Source organism: Malurus melanocephalus, unplaced genomic scaffold (genome assembly GCF_030028575.1).
Source record: "Malurus melanocephalus ecotype Western Australia unplaced genomic scaffold, MMel_1.1 scaffold_177, whole genome shotgun sequence".
NCBI lineage: Eukaryota > Metazoa > Chordata > Aves > Passeriformes > Maluridae > Malurus > Malurus melanocephalus.
Genome location: NW_026623409.1, coordinates 44,615 through 58,690, shown reverse-complemented (window position 1 = coordinate 58,690; position 14,076 = coordinate 44,615). Strand labels below are relative to the sequence as shown.

The 14,076-nt window shown below is 38.3% G+C and overlaps 1 protein-coding gene across 1 annotated transcript in view; it reads right to left on the bottom strand.

Annotated features, from left to right (window-relative positions):
* Nucleotides 1–2,047: 2,047 nt before the first annotated feature.
* Nucleotides 2,048–14,076, bottom strand: part of CMTM8 (CKLF like MARVEL transmembrane domain containing 8) — a 34,929-nt gene continuing 22,900 nt past the window's right edge. Inside the window, exons 2-4 of the mRNA XM_057372729.1 lie at nt 9,009–9,182; nt 5,157–5,273; nt 2,048–2,545 (exon numbers count right to left, since the gene is read on the bottom strand). Of these exons, the coding sequence (XP_057228712.1) occupies nt 2,462–2,545; nt 5,157–5,273; nt 9,009–9,182 (375 nt within the window). The 3' untranslated portion in view covers nt 2,048–2,461. The remainder of the gene's footprint in view (nt 2,546–5,156; nt 5,274–9,008; nt 9,183–14,076) is intronic.

Below are 14,076 nucleotides of genomic sequence, written 5' to 3'. Positions count from 1 at the left end.
CTAATGAACTGGAAGATAACCTTTTGGGTGCTCACACCTTTCTTCAGGCCTGAAATAGGAGGAGCGAATTTCAGAAGGAATGCTCAGCTTGAGCTGATTCCTCKAATTTTAACTAGATATTCAGAACACTTGAAAAACAAGACAGTTGGTATCTGGGCAACAGATGAGAAATGAGACAGATGAGAAAGAGCAAGGGAAGTAAGATAAATATATTTCTAAAAGGAAAGATAAGGGAGGTAAGTTATAGGTTGTGGAAAAAAAGAAAAAGCAAGGCCAAGCGCAGAGCAAAGTTTTRTCTAGTACATATTTTTTAAAATTAAAAATCAAGGATTCACCTTACAGATTTGTTTTGGAAGTCATTCGGCAGATCTTCCCTTGAGGATCAGTGCAGAAGACTSAGAGAGCAGGTAGATATTTTGCCACAATCATTCCTTATTTAGTTTTATCTTTCATTAAAGGCCTTATTTTGACACATAATACACAGTTGCCATGACAGTTTTAGGTAAATTGGATGAAACACAGAAYTTCCTCTTAGCTCTACTCCCTCTTACCACTTCTGTCCACAAATGATATCTGGGTTATGAGATTAGCCCAGACCATTGCAGTTACTACAAAATCTTGGAATGTTTGTGCAAATATACTCACATTCTTTGGAGTTGAAATAGGTACSTCAAAAATTACCTAGGAAAGAATTTCTGTTACCAGTGAAGTATTTTTACTGATGAGAAATCACTGATGAAGTTTTAATTCTGGCCCTATTTCTAGTCATATTTTATCGCTTGACACTTGGATTATTTTGATGCCTTTGATTATTTATTTTCCCAGTGATGGGAAAGAGCACATGGGATTTTAATGACACATTTTATCTGTGTAGGTAAAATGCAGAGTTGGTGGCCATTCTTCTTCTCACAACTGGACAATTTTAGTGAGGAGCAGACCGTTTGACCTATGTTGTGTAGGCCAAACGCAAATTGYAGATGAATACAGGTTTTAAAATAATATCTTGGCTTCCCTTACACTGAAATCTTATGACTGACWGATAATCAAGAAAAAAATCATGTGATTGAGAACAGAATTAGCTATCTACTGATAAATCTTCTGTGAGGCACATAGTAGGAAACCACACACCGTTTAGTTACAAGGGAAAATAAAGAAGGGTTTTTTTAAGCAGCAAGATTTCTCTGCTACCATACATTATCATTCAAATAAGCTTTTGAAGACTGGAACAGAGTCCAAATCTTCTTAATCCAAGAATAACAGGTTTGCCTTTTAAGTTTTAAATGAGGAAAACTTTAAATAACATCACAAAATAATCACAACCTTTCGCTCTCCGCATAATTCCTTGAAAAAAAATCCTTAGGTAATTTGTGTTTGAAAGTAATTTTCAAAGGTATCTGTTTTGAAAGTCATATTCTGMCAAACTTCTGCTTGATTCAAAGTTATTTAAATATGAGCATCAACTYCATTTGTTAAACTAACAAGTTGCAGATGATGGCAGTAGACAGGAATGGAGGGAGGAAATTTCTTGCTTCTAGCACTGGTGCCTTGACAATTCTTCTATGGATTTAATCTTTCTCTCATTTAGTAGGATTTAGAAGCCCAAATTTTAATGAAACATATTAGTGGCCTACTCTGAGGAGAAAAAACCCCCCAAACAACCACAGTCTGCTGAGAAGCAGAAAGTGTTACCTTCAGCCAGAGATTTGTGATACCCTCAGTAGGTTCAGCACTGAGCACTAAGGGGATGCTGTCTGGGCTCGWGCTTTGGAGCCTGTTGGATCTGAGAAACCTGTTAAGATAATGTGTTCCAGGCACAACCTTTCTTCAGCTTCAGCCTTGAGCTTCAGACCTACAGTAACAGGTTCCAAAAGCAGCCTCGTGGTGCTAGAAGCTGTTAGAATATGCAAACTGTCAGGATCACCAGACTTCTTAGTATTATATATTATACTCTGAAAAAGAAATTAAAAATACAAGCCTCTACAGCCAGTTTACAAAACATGGACAGTGGGATCATTTATTTATTTATTTATATAAGTTTCAGGTGTTTTTTTCCTACACAATGTTACTTTTCATATACAATAATGATACAATATCAATCTTAGCTTTGGTAGCATTCAGTATCAAAAGTATACCTGCAACATTTAAAAAGTTACATTTACAAACATGGCACATTGAGTAAGATTTATTRAAGTTTTAGCAGTAACAACTATACAACGTCTAGAAAAATACCTGTTAATTTTAAAAGAAGCAGTATGAAATTTTATTATATAGTACAAAGTCAGGTTAGATGTCTCTAAAGATGGCATTATTATAAATAATTGTTTGATCTCAGTTTCTAACAGAAATTCTAACAGAAATGTTCAAAAATACCTCACTCCCCCTTCCAAGTTTTTATCAAAAGTGAAAAAAGTGAATAATCCTCAAGGTACTTTACACTACAGAATTCACTTAAACAAAATATTTACTGCAAAGTTCGTGATCGCCAGGATATAAAGCTAAAATACGTATTTCCAGCATAGCAGAAGGTAACCACAAAGGCAAAGAACTGTGGAGAGAGCGGAAAAAAATAGATTAGGAAAAAAATTATGTTTGAGAACACWATCAATTCTAAGAAAAAATTTTAGTTATGGGATTTGGAGAAAATCAAAATAGCCAGCTGACTAAAATGACACACTCCCATCTCCCTGTGCTTGTGTGGCCACTGCAGTCAACACTGTGTAAAAGTAAGCTTATATTAGCATAGAAATATGGGCCTAAAAGCAGACCAAACGTAATTTCAATTTTTCTATAAATTCTTCATTATACTGCCTCAGTATGGATCTCACAGATTGGACCACCACCAATGTAATGTTGCCGTTTTTAARGCCTAAGGGATTGTCTGTGGGACAATGTGAGCTCTAGCTAACACTCCCGTCCTGCTGTCATGTCCCAGGAATTGTCTGCAGCCCACCTGTACCTCAGCATGGCACATAGTGCATCAAAATAGGTTTGTTTTTTTTTTACAGAGAAAACATGAATTCAAATGCAGGCCCAGATGTTCTCAAACAGCACCACTGATTAGGTTATCAACTCCAGAGGTTCTCTGCTGATGAATAAAGAAATTCCTCAGTGCAGATAACAGTGACAGCAACCACACTGTCATATTACTGCTTTGTCAGAAATTGGTAACAGAATAAACCTTCTATAGCAGGCTAGATTTAGTTCAGCTGTACTGATAAAGTCCAATCCAGCACTGGTGCTTAAGTTCCTGTTAACCACGGCATGTTGTTCAAAATAGACAATATTCAACATGGTCTTAATGGCAACACCAGAATGTTTTGTGCTGGTAGCTGAATCAAGCAAAGCTGCCACTGCAAGTAAGATTAACACCATTTTTCTAAGAGGTGAGCAATGATAAGACAAGAAGGAACAAACACAAGTTACAACATGTGAAATTTCAATTAGATATTAGGGGGAAAAAAACCAAAAATCGCAGTGTGAGTAACCAATAGAGGCTCACAAACACTATGTGGAATAGCCATCTTTGGAAACACTCAATACTCAAGTGGAAAAGRCTCTGGTAGCCTRAAATRAGTTASCCCCACTSTAGRAGKGGRGATTTGGACCAGATGACCTCCAAGAAATCCTTTCCAGCCTAAAATATGTTATGATTCTGCAGTTGTTCCTGTCTTGYATGCCATCATTGGCCTGGGTAGGCACTGCTGAGCATTCATGCAGGCTGTAAATCTCAGCCTTTCAACAGAGGGCTCTTGGTGAGAATTCTCTAATGCAAATTTAATCTGTAACACCAAAATCTGTAGATGATGGATCTATAAAATCTCATTACAATGAAAAACGGTAGCATTCTTCTWTTCCCAATTATTTTGTTTCTTATTAAATAAAAGCTACATCTAAAATCTTTCTAACAGAATGACTATTGGGGATAGACGATTTGCTAAATCCCCTATCCATGAAATCCTTAATGGATTTGGAAAGCAAGAATCCACATTTAATAGTTTATTTAGACACTKCATTAGATAAACATTATTAGGAAGTATTAGAAGAGAATCCARACATCCCATGAGACAYAGAGTGTTCATGCATTTTGCATAAAACCTGAATCAGCATGGAAGCTCATCTAGCAGCAAACAAGCTCCTGTCGGCTGCAGTGGCTGAGTAACAGATCTATAGCTACAAACTGCCAAGGGGAGAAGACCCTAAACATCACGAAACGACAGGGATGTAGTGATCCAATTCCCAGGACAAAAACAGAGCAGGTGTTCAAGTGCCTGTGCTCATGGCCATAAACAACAAGCCCCTGACAGGATTTGTAAATAGTCAGGAGGACAGCTGCAGAAGCATGAACACTCAGTAATTTGGAATTCCTGTGTACAATTGAATTTCACTGCTGTTGCCACAGCATGCAAAAAGCTTTTACAACTCCCTTAACTTTGCTAGCTGAACACATTCACCTAACTCAAAAAATGACAAGACTCTTTTCTTACCTTTTTTGTTTGGTTTTTAAGTTATCTTTTGTTCATTTTGACTGTTTTGGATTTCTAAATCTAAGTACTAAGACAATAATGTCAGAATAATTAATGATTTCATCACGCTACATGACTTCTCAGGCATTGCCCTCTCAGCTCAAAGCAAAGTCTATCAAAAGCTGAAGCCATARCAGGAAGATCCTTGTGGAAACAGCATGAGCAATCCAGGGCTTTCCCCAAGGTGTTGTAGCATGTGGCTCACAGAAAGCTGAATGCAGCTTATCCATAAGTATGCAGAGTCAGCTGAGTTGATTTAAACTGCTTTGAAATTGTCCGAGTGCACTGAGGTGACTCGATGCTCACACAACTTTTTTTGTCTACTCTGATGTGCAGGCTCCAACCTCTGCCTGAGAGCTGGTAATAAACAGGGGCAGAGGAGGAGGACATCAGTGTGGTCTTAAAAACTTTACTGCCTTTTCTGATGTCACTGTTATCTCCTGGTGGAATTTCTAGTCACCTCTAAAAACTATAAACCAAATTGCAGCTACCTATAAGTTTTGTGCGTGACTTGTATCACTCTGCAGTGTTTTAAAATCCAGARCACCTGCAACTTCAACCCACATTTTCAGCAAGCCTTCATTTGATATAACTATTGGACATAGAACCGATTTAAACAAAAAATGAACTCACTGAAGAAGCTGCCCAGCTGTTGTAATTGTGATTTTCAAGATCTTTGGTAACTGAAGATGCATCTACAATGGCAGCGATGAGATACAAAACAAAGGCACTTCCATTAAAACACAGACCCTGTTGAAAAAACAAACATAAGTAATTAATATGCACAGTCATTTGTTTCCCRGCATTGCAAAAACCTCTTCTGAAATACACTGAACATATGCAATGTACACTAGAAACATAATTCTTAATTATTTTTACCTTCTTTCCTATTTCTATATGTAAGATTAAAATTTAACTGCTTTGAAGGTCCATAAACATTAAACCATATTTTGGACAAACTGTTCTCTTCATCACATTAAATCCAGAAGATTCTCAAAGTTGGTGTGCTGTGGTTTTCCAGAAGTGAAAATAAGGGTACAGTTTGGTTATCACAATCTAAGGATTGGGCAGTAAGAATATGATACCACACGATTTAAAACAAATAAATAAATAAACAAACAAAACACCAAAAAATCACCAAAACTGTGCTTTGATTAAATTTCTAATGTACACAAAGATAGGAATCAATAACTCTTGGCATATGAAGAATATTTATAAAGCTTCTGAAACTTTTTTTTCCTACACTTCTGATGGAAATAGAGCGGGTGACCATTTTTTCTCCTCAGTTGTATTCTTCCGTCTCTCAGTCCCTTTCCCTTCTGCCTATTTTTTAGAGGAGAAAGAAACAGGTAAAGCCAAGGAGGAGAACAGACTGAATGGATTACATGGATCATCGGAATCCCTCCATGGCAGATGCTGCATTTTCTCTTGCAAGGAGCAAAATTAATGTCTCAGGGTACTTATGTTCATCACTAAAAAAGAAGCAAAGCAGATAACAATGACCTCACATAACACTACAGAGAGCAAACGAAAGTTTGTTTAGCTCTGACATGTGAGAAAGAACAGGAAAGGAAGAGAGAACAGATGTCTAAGAAGATGAAAGAGAAAAATATATGAAGTAATTTTAATACTTTGTCATTCACTTTCTCACTACTTGGTCATGGAAGTTTCCTCTTATTAAAAAAGTACGTAATCAGCTCCCTTCAGCATCTGGTCCTGATTTTGCACTCCAGAGTGTCACACAAATACAACCTTTATTTGACTCTGTTGCTCAAGTTGTCTGACTGTTGCCATACTGGTGTAGCTCCAGCTTACTCATTCCCATACTGTGACCCAGTGGATGTTAAGAATGTATGCCAGTTACTCACTATCTAATTCACTTGTCACCAGCTCAGAAAGAGCTGCAGCTCAAGAAGAGAAGTTCAGCAGGAACAGTGGAARATATCCCCTTGACCTTCTGCAGGGAACTGGGCTGGGCTGTGCCTCAGCACTCAGATGGAGTCCAAGGACTGGCACTTGAGATTTGATTCACACACTTGCAGATGAGCAGGGTTCTTCTCACCTATATCAGTCAGTCTAATAAAAGGTACTGTCTCTATCCAYAGATCTCACCCCCCATTTTATCTGGGYATTACAGCAATAAAATATTAAATTKTCAGTTTTAGRATGAGGWGCCAACAWTTGGCAGGTGGGCGAATTCTGTAAAGCACTGATTTAGAAACTCCAAATTTGATTACCTATAGTATTTGTTGTTATTTTCAGATTTCCCATTCCAAAWGGACTCAAATACTCTGGAAAGCTACAAATYCCTGCAGTATCTTGTCATGTAGAAAAGAAAAAAGCACATAATTTCTGAGAAGTGCTGCTCTGGGAAATAACACTGTTGGGGAAGATGGAATGCAGTGCAAGCTGATTGGGCCTTTACTGCCAATATATTACTCAAACCAAATGGTTCATGCTAAATTACCATCTGCTTCTTAAATTCAGATTTACCGGATTTTAAAAGCTTCCATTGATTGTTTTAGCAAAAARCTTGCACTATTAAGAAGAGTCAGTTTTGAAGCACATCCTTTGGGTTAATTTGCAGTAAAAGTAACTGCATCTTAAGCAATTTGGTAATGTGCTTAACCTGCAAAAAGTGAATTTATGACAGAGAGGTCCAGATGTAATTTTGGATACTGCATACAATAGGAATCGTTTGGGCTAACTGTTGCCTAAGGAGGCAGAGCAATAACTAGCAGATACAGAAATTCAGGATTCTTCTGAGAATAGGGTGAAGCCGTGTGTAAACTCACTCAAAAAGGCGGGTGTTCTTTTGAGCAAAGACCTTAAAAACACCTCTCTGAAAAGAGACTTGGTGTTCCTCTTGGCCAAACAGGAATGGCAGAGGGCCAATTCAAGGCCTATTCCCAAAAGCTCWTTTAATACCTTAGGGCAAAACAAGCTGGAATAATTTTTTCATTTATTTTGTATTTATTTTCTCTTTATATGACTCTTTCATATAAAAGGAGACTACCTTTTGGACCTACATTTATGTACATATACAATATATTTGGGACTCAGAGCAAGCACTGCTTAGATATGAAATAGAAACAAATCAAATATTCCAGTTTGTCTACCACACAGATCAGGGGCCAGCTCATTTATGTGCAGTCATCTCATAGCAGCATTCAACTGATGCAAGAAGGGTGATGACCAAAGCTTTATTCAAATGGATAYAAAGATGCTTTCCCTTTCAAGGTACTTTACTTACATGTAATGAAATGGGAAACGAAAAAAAAAACCCCACACCTTTAAATGTACCCAGACACATTACTGCTGTAATTGAAATAATCCAACATTTCTATAGCAGTATTACAGCCTTAATGGTAATTGCTGGTTATGAAACTTGAAAATAGAGAAGCTATCTGAACATAATCCTGGTTGTTCTTATTAGTAATTGCTATAGCTGGCTATTTATTGCAGCAGCAAATGGGAACACTAAAAGAGAAGAGTATTCTAGTATTCAGYCACATACACAATATAGCTGATAGCAAGCTGTTAGCAACACAGAAGTTACATTTCATCATAAAAATWGCAGAATTCTAGTCAATAATATTTAGCTAGTTAAAAAAGAAAAAAAGAACAGTATCTCACTGTATCCAACAAATGCAAAGATAAAATTTATAGTGATTCTTAGATGGGTCACAAATGGCCAGTTGGCTGAAATGACAAAAACTTTTAGGATGTGCTATCCTGAAGACCAATCTGTTATGCAAATGGTGTAAAAATGTACTGTTGAGAGTTAGAGCTAGCCAGGTTTGCTCAAACCATAAAAACTGGATCTGAATTTTAAATGACTGAGTTTTTTCTATAATTACAGTAGCTGTTTATCTGATTTGCTTTAAGTCTTTAGCTAAAAGCAAGGGATTACATGACACATATTTTATATATATATAACACCCATTTTCAGCACCCTTTTCAGAGTAGACTACATTTGGATTGTCAGAGTGTTGTTACCTCTGAGCCACCTTTGCTTTAACTTCAGCAGAGGAAGACTCATGTTTTAACAGCCCAAATCCTGCTTCTAATGCAGGTTTGATTGCAGTAGGGATTGGTGTCGATTCCAGTGGGGATTTCTGCTGTTTAAGCCATATGGCCAKGTCTGTTAGCTCAGAGGTGGCAACAGACTCATTCTTCATGGGATGTAACCACTACAGAGAGAAAAAGAGGTCACCGTGCATGAGTATCAGTCACACACACATTAAAAATCAAGTCACTACATCAACTGCTGAACAAAATGATGAAACATCACAGAAAAAGTGGYTTTAAATTGTCTGGGTAGTATGAAGGTTAAACACTGCAGGTATGCAGCCACACAGTAATTAGGGAAGAATCTACARAGAGCACAGGTAGAGTTGGTTAAATACACATATAGAATACATCAATATTTCATTTTCTTCATAACCCAGCAAACCTTAAGTAACAAAGAATGAACATATTTACCACCATGGTCCATGGCACCTGCGGGATCCTGGTATAGGTCATTGTCATGTAGATGATCAGAAAGAAGACGGTGAGAACCCAGTAAAACACAGCTACAAACATCACCCAGCCGAAGGCTGGATATAGGAAATATTCTGTTCCAGCGATCAGGGTCCACACCAGCAGCCCCAATACCTGCAAAAATTATAGAGAAGAAACAAAACTRTTACACAGTCTCAGACATTTGTTCCAGGTCAAAGAGCAACACGGCTCTTCACATAAACAGTTTGATGAGCTCAGTTGGGATGCTGCATTGGCAGCATACCAATCTAACAAAAAAGAACATAGAAAACGGGTTTTACTGTGTCAGGGTGTCACAAAGAGAAAGGCATCTACTCTGTTGATTTAGCTCAACCTTTAACTGTTTTGGAGCCACACTTGCAATGGCTTTACAGCTCACTCCCAGAAGGATTATTTATTATTGCTTACTCACTGTGCATGAAGGCAAATACTGTTGTTTTTGCTTCCAGCAAAGTCACTTTAGAAACAACAACCTGTGGAAGAGCACTGGGACCATCAGGTATTTTTTTCTGCCACAGTCACAGGTAACATCAGCTGGAGTCCAGCTCAAAATGGTCCACACCTGCTCTGTGGCCTGGCAGGCACCACAGACACAGAACAGCTCCTAGACCTTACTGTGAGAGGTTGTAGCAAAATATCCACACCACTGCAATGTGTAATTGTAACTGGAGACGAGCAAGGCAAGTTGAGAATGTCATTATATTCCACAGWTCTCAAAAATCTCCCAAGTGACTTGACCCTGAGTAGCAGGCAAAGTCCTCAAGCAAACCATTCCCAGGGAAAACCCTCCCTTCTCATGTGGCAATCCCTTCAGATCTAAAACATAAGGAATACATGAACCAGGGGTTTAACAAACTCTCCCCAGTGTTCTCTAGTGTTAGGTGATTTCCAAAGCACTAGGAGCAATGAGGAACAAGCAAAACAAAAGGCAAGTCGCATACCACAGGAAAAAAAAAGTTGTGTGTTTTGCAAGTTGTCCAGCAATTAGAAAAATCTAACTATACAAAGAAAGTGATATTTTATACCTTAAAAACAAACACAAAAAGGGAAGCCCACCCCACACACTTTACTGGAATCAGATGTGGGAACTAAAATTCTTGTATTTCCAACAAGGCTTTTCTCGCTCTGCTATCTGGACTATGGTGAAATTGCCWAGCAATGAGAAATGGAAGGATTGCAAAATTAAAGCAAATAGCAACACATTTAACTCGTAACAGCTGCACCTAGACACTCTAAAGGAACTTCTACCCCAATATCCTATCTTCAGCAGCAGTTAGTACCAGCTATCTGAGGAAATACATTAAAGAATAGACCATCCAACAGTAACAGTTTCTTGGACTGCCTTTCTCAGCTCTCAGGAATGTGCAGTGAAGGGACTTGGGAAGCCTATGGTGATATCTTTGAAACCARCAAACCCTGACAGATGATGACAGTTTTGCTACAGCTTCATTTGCACAAGAGCCAATCCTATTCCAATGCAAGCTGCTGGCCATGGTCACATTTACTTCTCTATTGCAGAACTGAGCATGTATATAATCTTTAGAGATTTGTCACTGATGCTTCCAAGACAAACAAAACTGTAATGGGTCCTCCTACCTTGAATTTGTGTGTTTTGTCTTCAATTCATCCTCCACGTTGCCAACCAAACTTAATTCAGCCCTGTGCTGTGTATTCACAGTAGAGCCAATGTATATTATTGGCACATTCATCTACATCTGCACCATACACACATAAAAGTAATGCACCAATGTCTGTTTAATGGTTTGTTTRGAGTTTTTTTCTCTCTTAACAGAGAAAGCATATAATGGTCTGTTTAGCAGCATTTCACCCGCACCGTTTTCACTAATTTCTCTTTAACAGGAAGCTCTAGAACGGTCTCGGACTGGGATAAAAATTCCTCCTTTTCGCAGCACACCAGGGGAGGGCAGCATTGCTTCGTAAGAACAGTTCCAATAGCGTTAAATGGGTGCTTTACAGCGCACTATTTTCAATGCAAAGTTATCGCTTCAGCAGCGCTTCCCATCGTTCATTTTAATTCTACTTCCAACAACATTTTRCTAATAGTAGCAATTCAGCTAATAGCTCCTCAAATTGCACGAAGTACCCACAATCAGATAAAAACCAACTCAATTTTAGTGTAACGAGTGTTTTAAAACTAAACAATTTTGATAGACTGTTTAGCTAACAATATACCATTTTCTTAGGATACAAAGTTGTTTTTCATTAAGCCCATCCACTTTAATCCAAATTTAAATTCATCATCCAGAAATTATACCAATAAGTAATTGATCTTGTGCTTGATAAATAATTATTAATGGCAGATTTATTGTAGATCTCAGTAGCTCATGAAATACCAAGAATAAAAACTTTGAATATGAGACAAAGAAATTAAACACTCTGCTGATAAGTGTTGCTTTTTAAAACACCTTTAAATAGCGAAATAGATTTTTTTTCATAAAATGCATAAGACTGTGAAAAATTTTTACTACTAAATGCAGTATGATTGGTAAGGATACCTCGGCTTATATAATGGATTATTACTAGAAAGAGCAAAATCTTCACAAGCAGCAAATCATTAAAATTAAAAAGGAAAGTTCTGAGGTTACATGAGACCACTTTWTCTTACATTATCATGCAATAAAACTAGCAAGACATTCACTAAGGCACTAGTATTCACACTGGTCACTGTTTTTCCTAGTAATATTCTAACCTGGAGTTATCACCCCTCTTTCAAGATCATTTTAATATTTAAATGGCTGTATATCTCACATGTATTCAAAAAAATTGCTTTTAATGCGTGTTTTTAGCTAGCTTGTATCAATGGCAGAGCAACTTAYCCAGGCAATTGAGATGCACCACAGATGTTACAGATTTATATTCTTAACTGGTTGTTCCCGCATCGTAACTTTGATGGGTTGCATATTAGAGCGCATTTGACATTTTCAGTTAGACGCAGATACTCTTACAGCATATTACTGGAGCTGACAGGCTAAAATAATATTTCAGATTTCTTGATTAGACCTGAAAAGGTCAGATCAGCTCATGGTCAACAATTCACTCCGCGTAGTTAAATGATATGGCAAATGGTTTCGCTGCATATGTAAACACACGCRATAAATTGATTTAAAGTTCACATTGGCCATGAGCATCTGCAAAGTACCTAAGGAGCCAAAGGAATACAAACATCTAGACAAGCCTCCGGTGATTAGGCTGTATTTGCAGCATGCTAAATACCGAGATTGCCTCTGTGGTGTTAAACGCCTGCCTCGTAATTTCCTGACTGTCCCTGACGTGACGCGCTCGCTGTTGAACAGATCGGTACAAAGCGAGTGACACCGGCGCGTCCGCTGGAGCTGAGAATGCCACTTCTCCTGGTTCAGCATCAAACCTGCCACTGGGAAAAGCTGGACTATGTTCAAATGTCATCTCAATGYGCATCCAGCGCACAGAATCTGGCAAGTGAGGGACAGCAGGCAATACTGGAAAGCAAAGATCAGCAATAGCTGGGGAGTGCCTGCAGTAACTCAGTGTGCACAGACAGTGCCCAGACACCTTCACTGCRTCCAGCCAGCCCAAAGACAAGGTAGAAAGCTCCACTCAGGAGCTGGGAAAGGCCTGGGTCTCACTACAGTCAGGTCGGCTAGAGTGTGTTAGTAATAGCTAAGTATTTGATTTTTGTTTATGAACAAGTGAGAATATGCTTATTTAGAATTAGAGGAACATACTGCTACTCTGTAAAAAATGAGCCAGAGAAAAGCATGAAGAAGGGTCAAGAAAATAATGCAATGAGAGGGGATGCTGGGTCCTAAGACAATAAGGGCTCCACCAACTGGGTMCAGTTTTTCAGGTCAGATGGGAAATAAGGATTTCAGTGCATGACAAAGGCACACAGTTTTCCAYTGTTTGTGGCAGTCTCTGATTTCAACTCAAGACATTTGTTTTGTGGTCATTTGGCTGCTGCTTGATCGGGTACCTCCATTGCTAAAGTGCATTAATATGTCAAACGCACTAATGCATACTTCAGCGGTTGGCAGATAACATAAAAAGGAAGTAACTCTGTAGCAAAATCCAATATTATTGAGTGAGCAGGTTTAAAATTAGATGCTTAATTGCTTATTCAAACCGTTAAATAAATGCCATAGTTCTTCTGCAGTGTCAAGAACTTCAGAAATATCTGATAATTTAGTCACATTTGAAAAAAAAGGGCTTTGTTGTCAGTACATGAGAGGCATCTTGCCTGATGTCACTGGTACAAGTCAGCAGGTATGAAAGCAGGTGTGAGCTTGAATCTGTGGATCCAGTTTTGCTTTTTGAAGTAGATTAAAAACTGCTGAAGAAAATTTGTAMTTGCAACCTGCACTTAAAAAGGCTMCGATGTAACGACTCTCCAGCGATGCCAGGGTTTGGAATTCTCCAGCATTTCTCCTGAGTAGTTAACTCAGCAACAGTKAAAAATGTGTACACATCCCTTTCACAATAAAAGAAATCTCATTGTAGCAGAACCGACAGGAAGAAAAACCCGAGGCTCATCTATAAAGAAAGRCTCATGAAATTAAAAAAACAAAAAGAAAAAAAAAAGGCATATTTGCCTGAAGCTTTTCCTATCCTTTATCTACGAGATGCTTCCTGCGACCATAAGCACTGCAGGATTTATACRGAGATGCCACTGGCACAGATGAAAATGGTGGCAGATGGATACTGGAAAAGTTATGCATTTGCAGCATGAATTGCCTCCTGTATGCAAATCCACCTAAACACGGACAGGAGCCAGCAAGCAGAAAGCAAGACATCTTGCCTCTGCTTCCCAAAAAARAAGATTTATGACTAGAAGACAGAGAGACCATTCTAAATTGTTGCACGTCATTATTTCGTTACTAAATCACAAGTCAGGAGCTACCTCAGCAGCAGCACAAGCAGCCTGTGAATGTCTCAGCCTCCATCCTTTTCTCCCTTGGCTACCTGTCAGGGTGGTGGTGCTGGTGTAGTCTTTAAGGAGACAAAAAAAAAA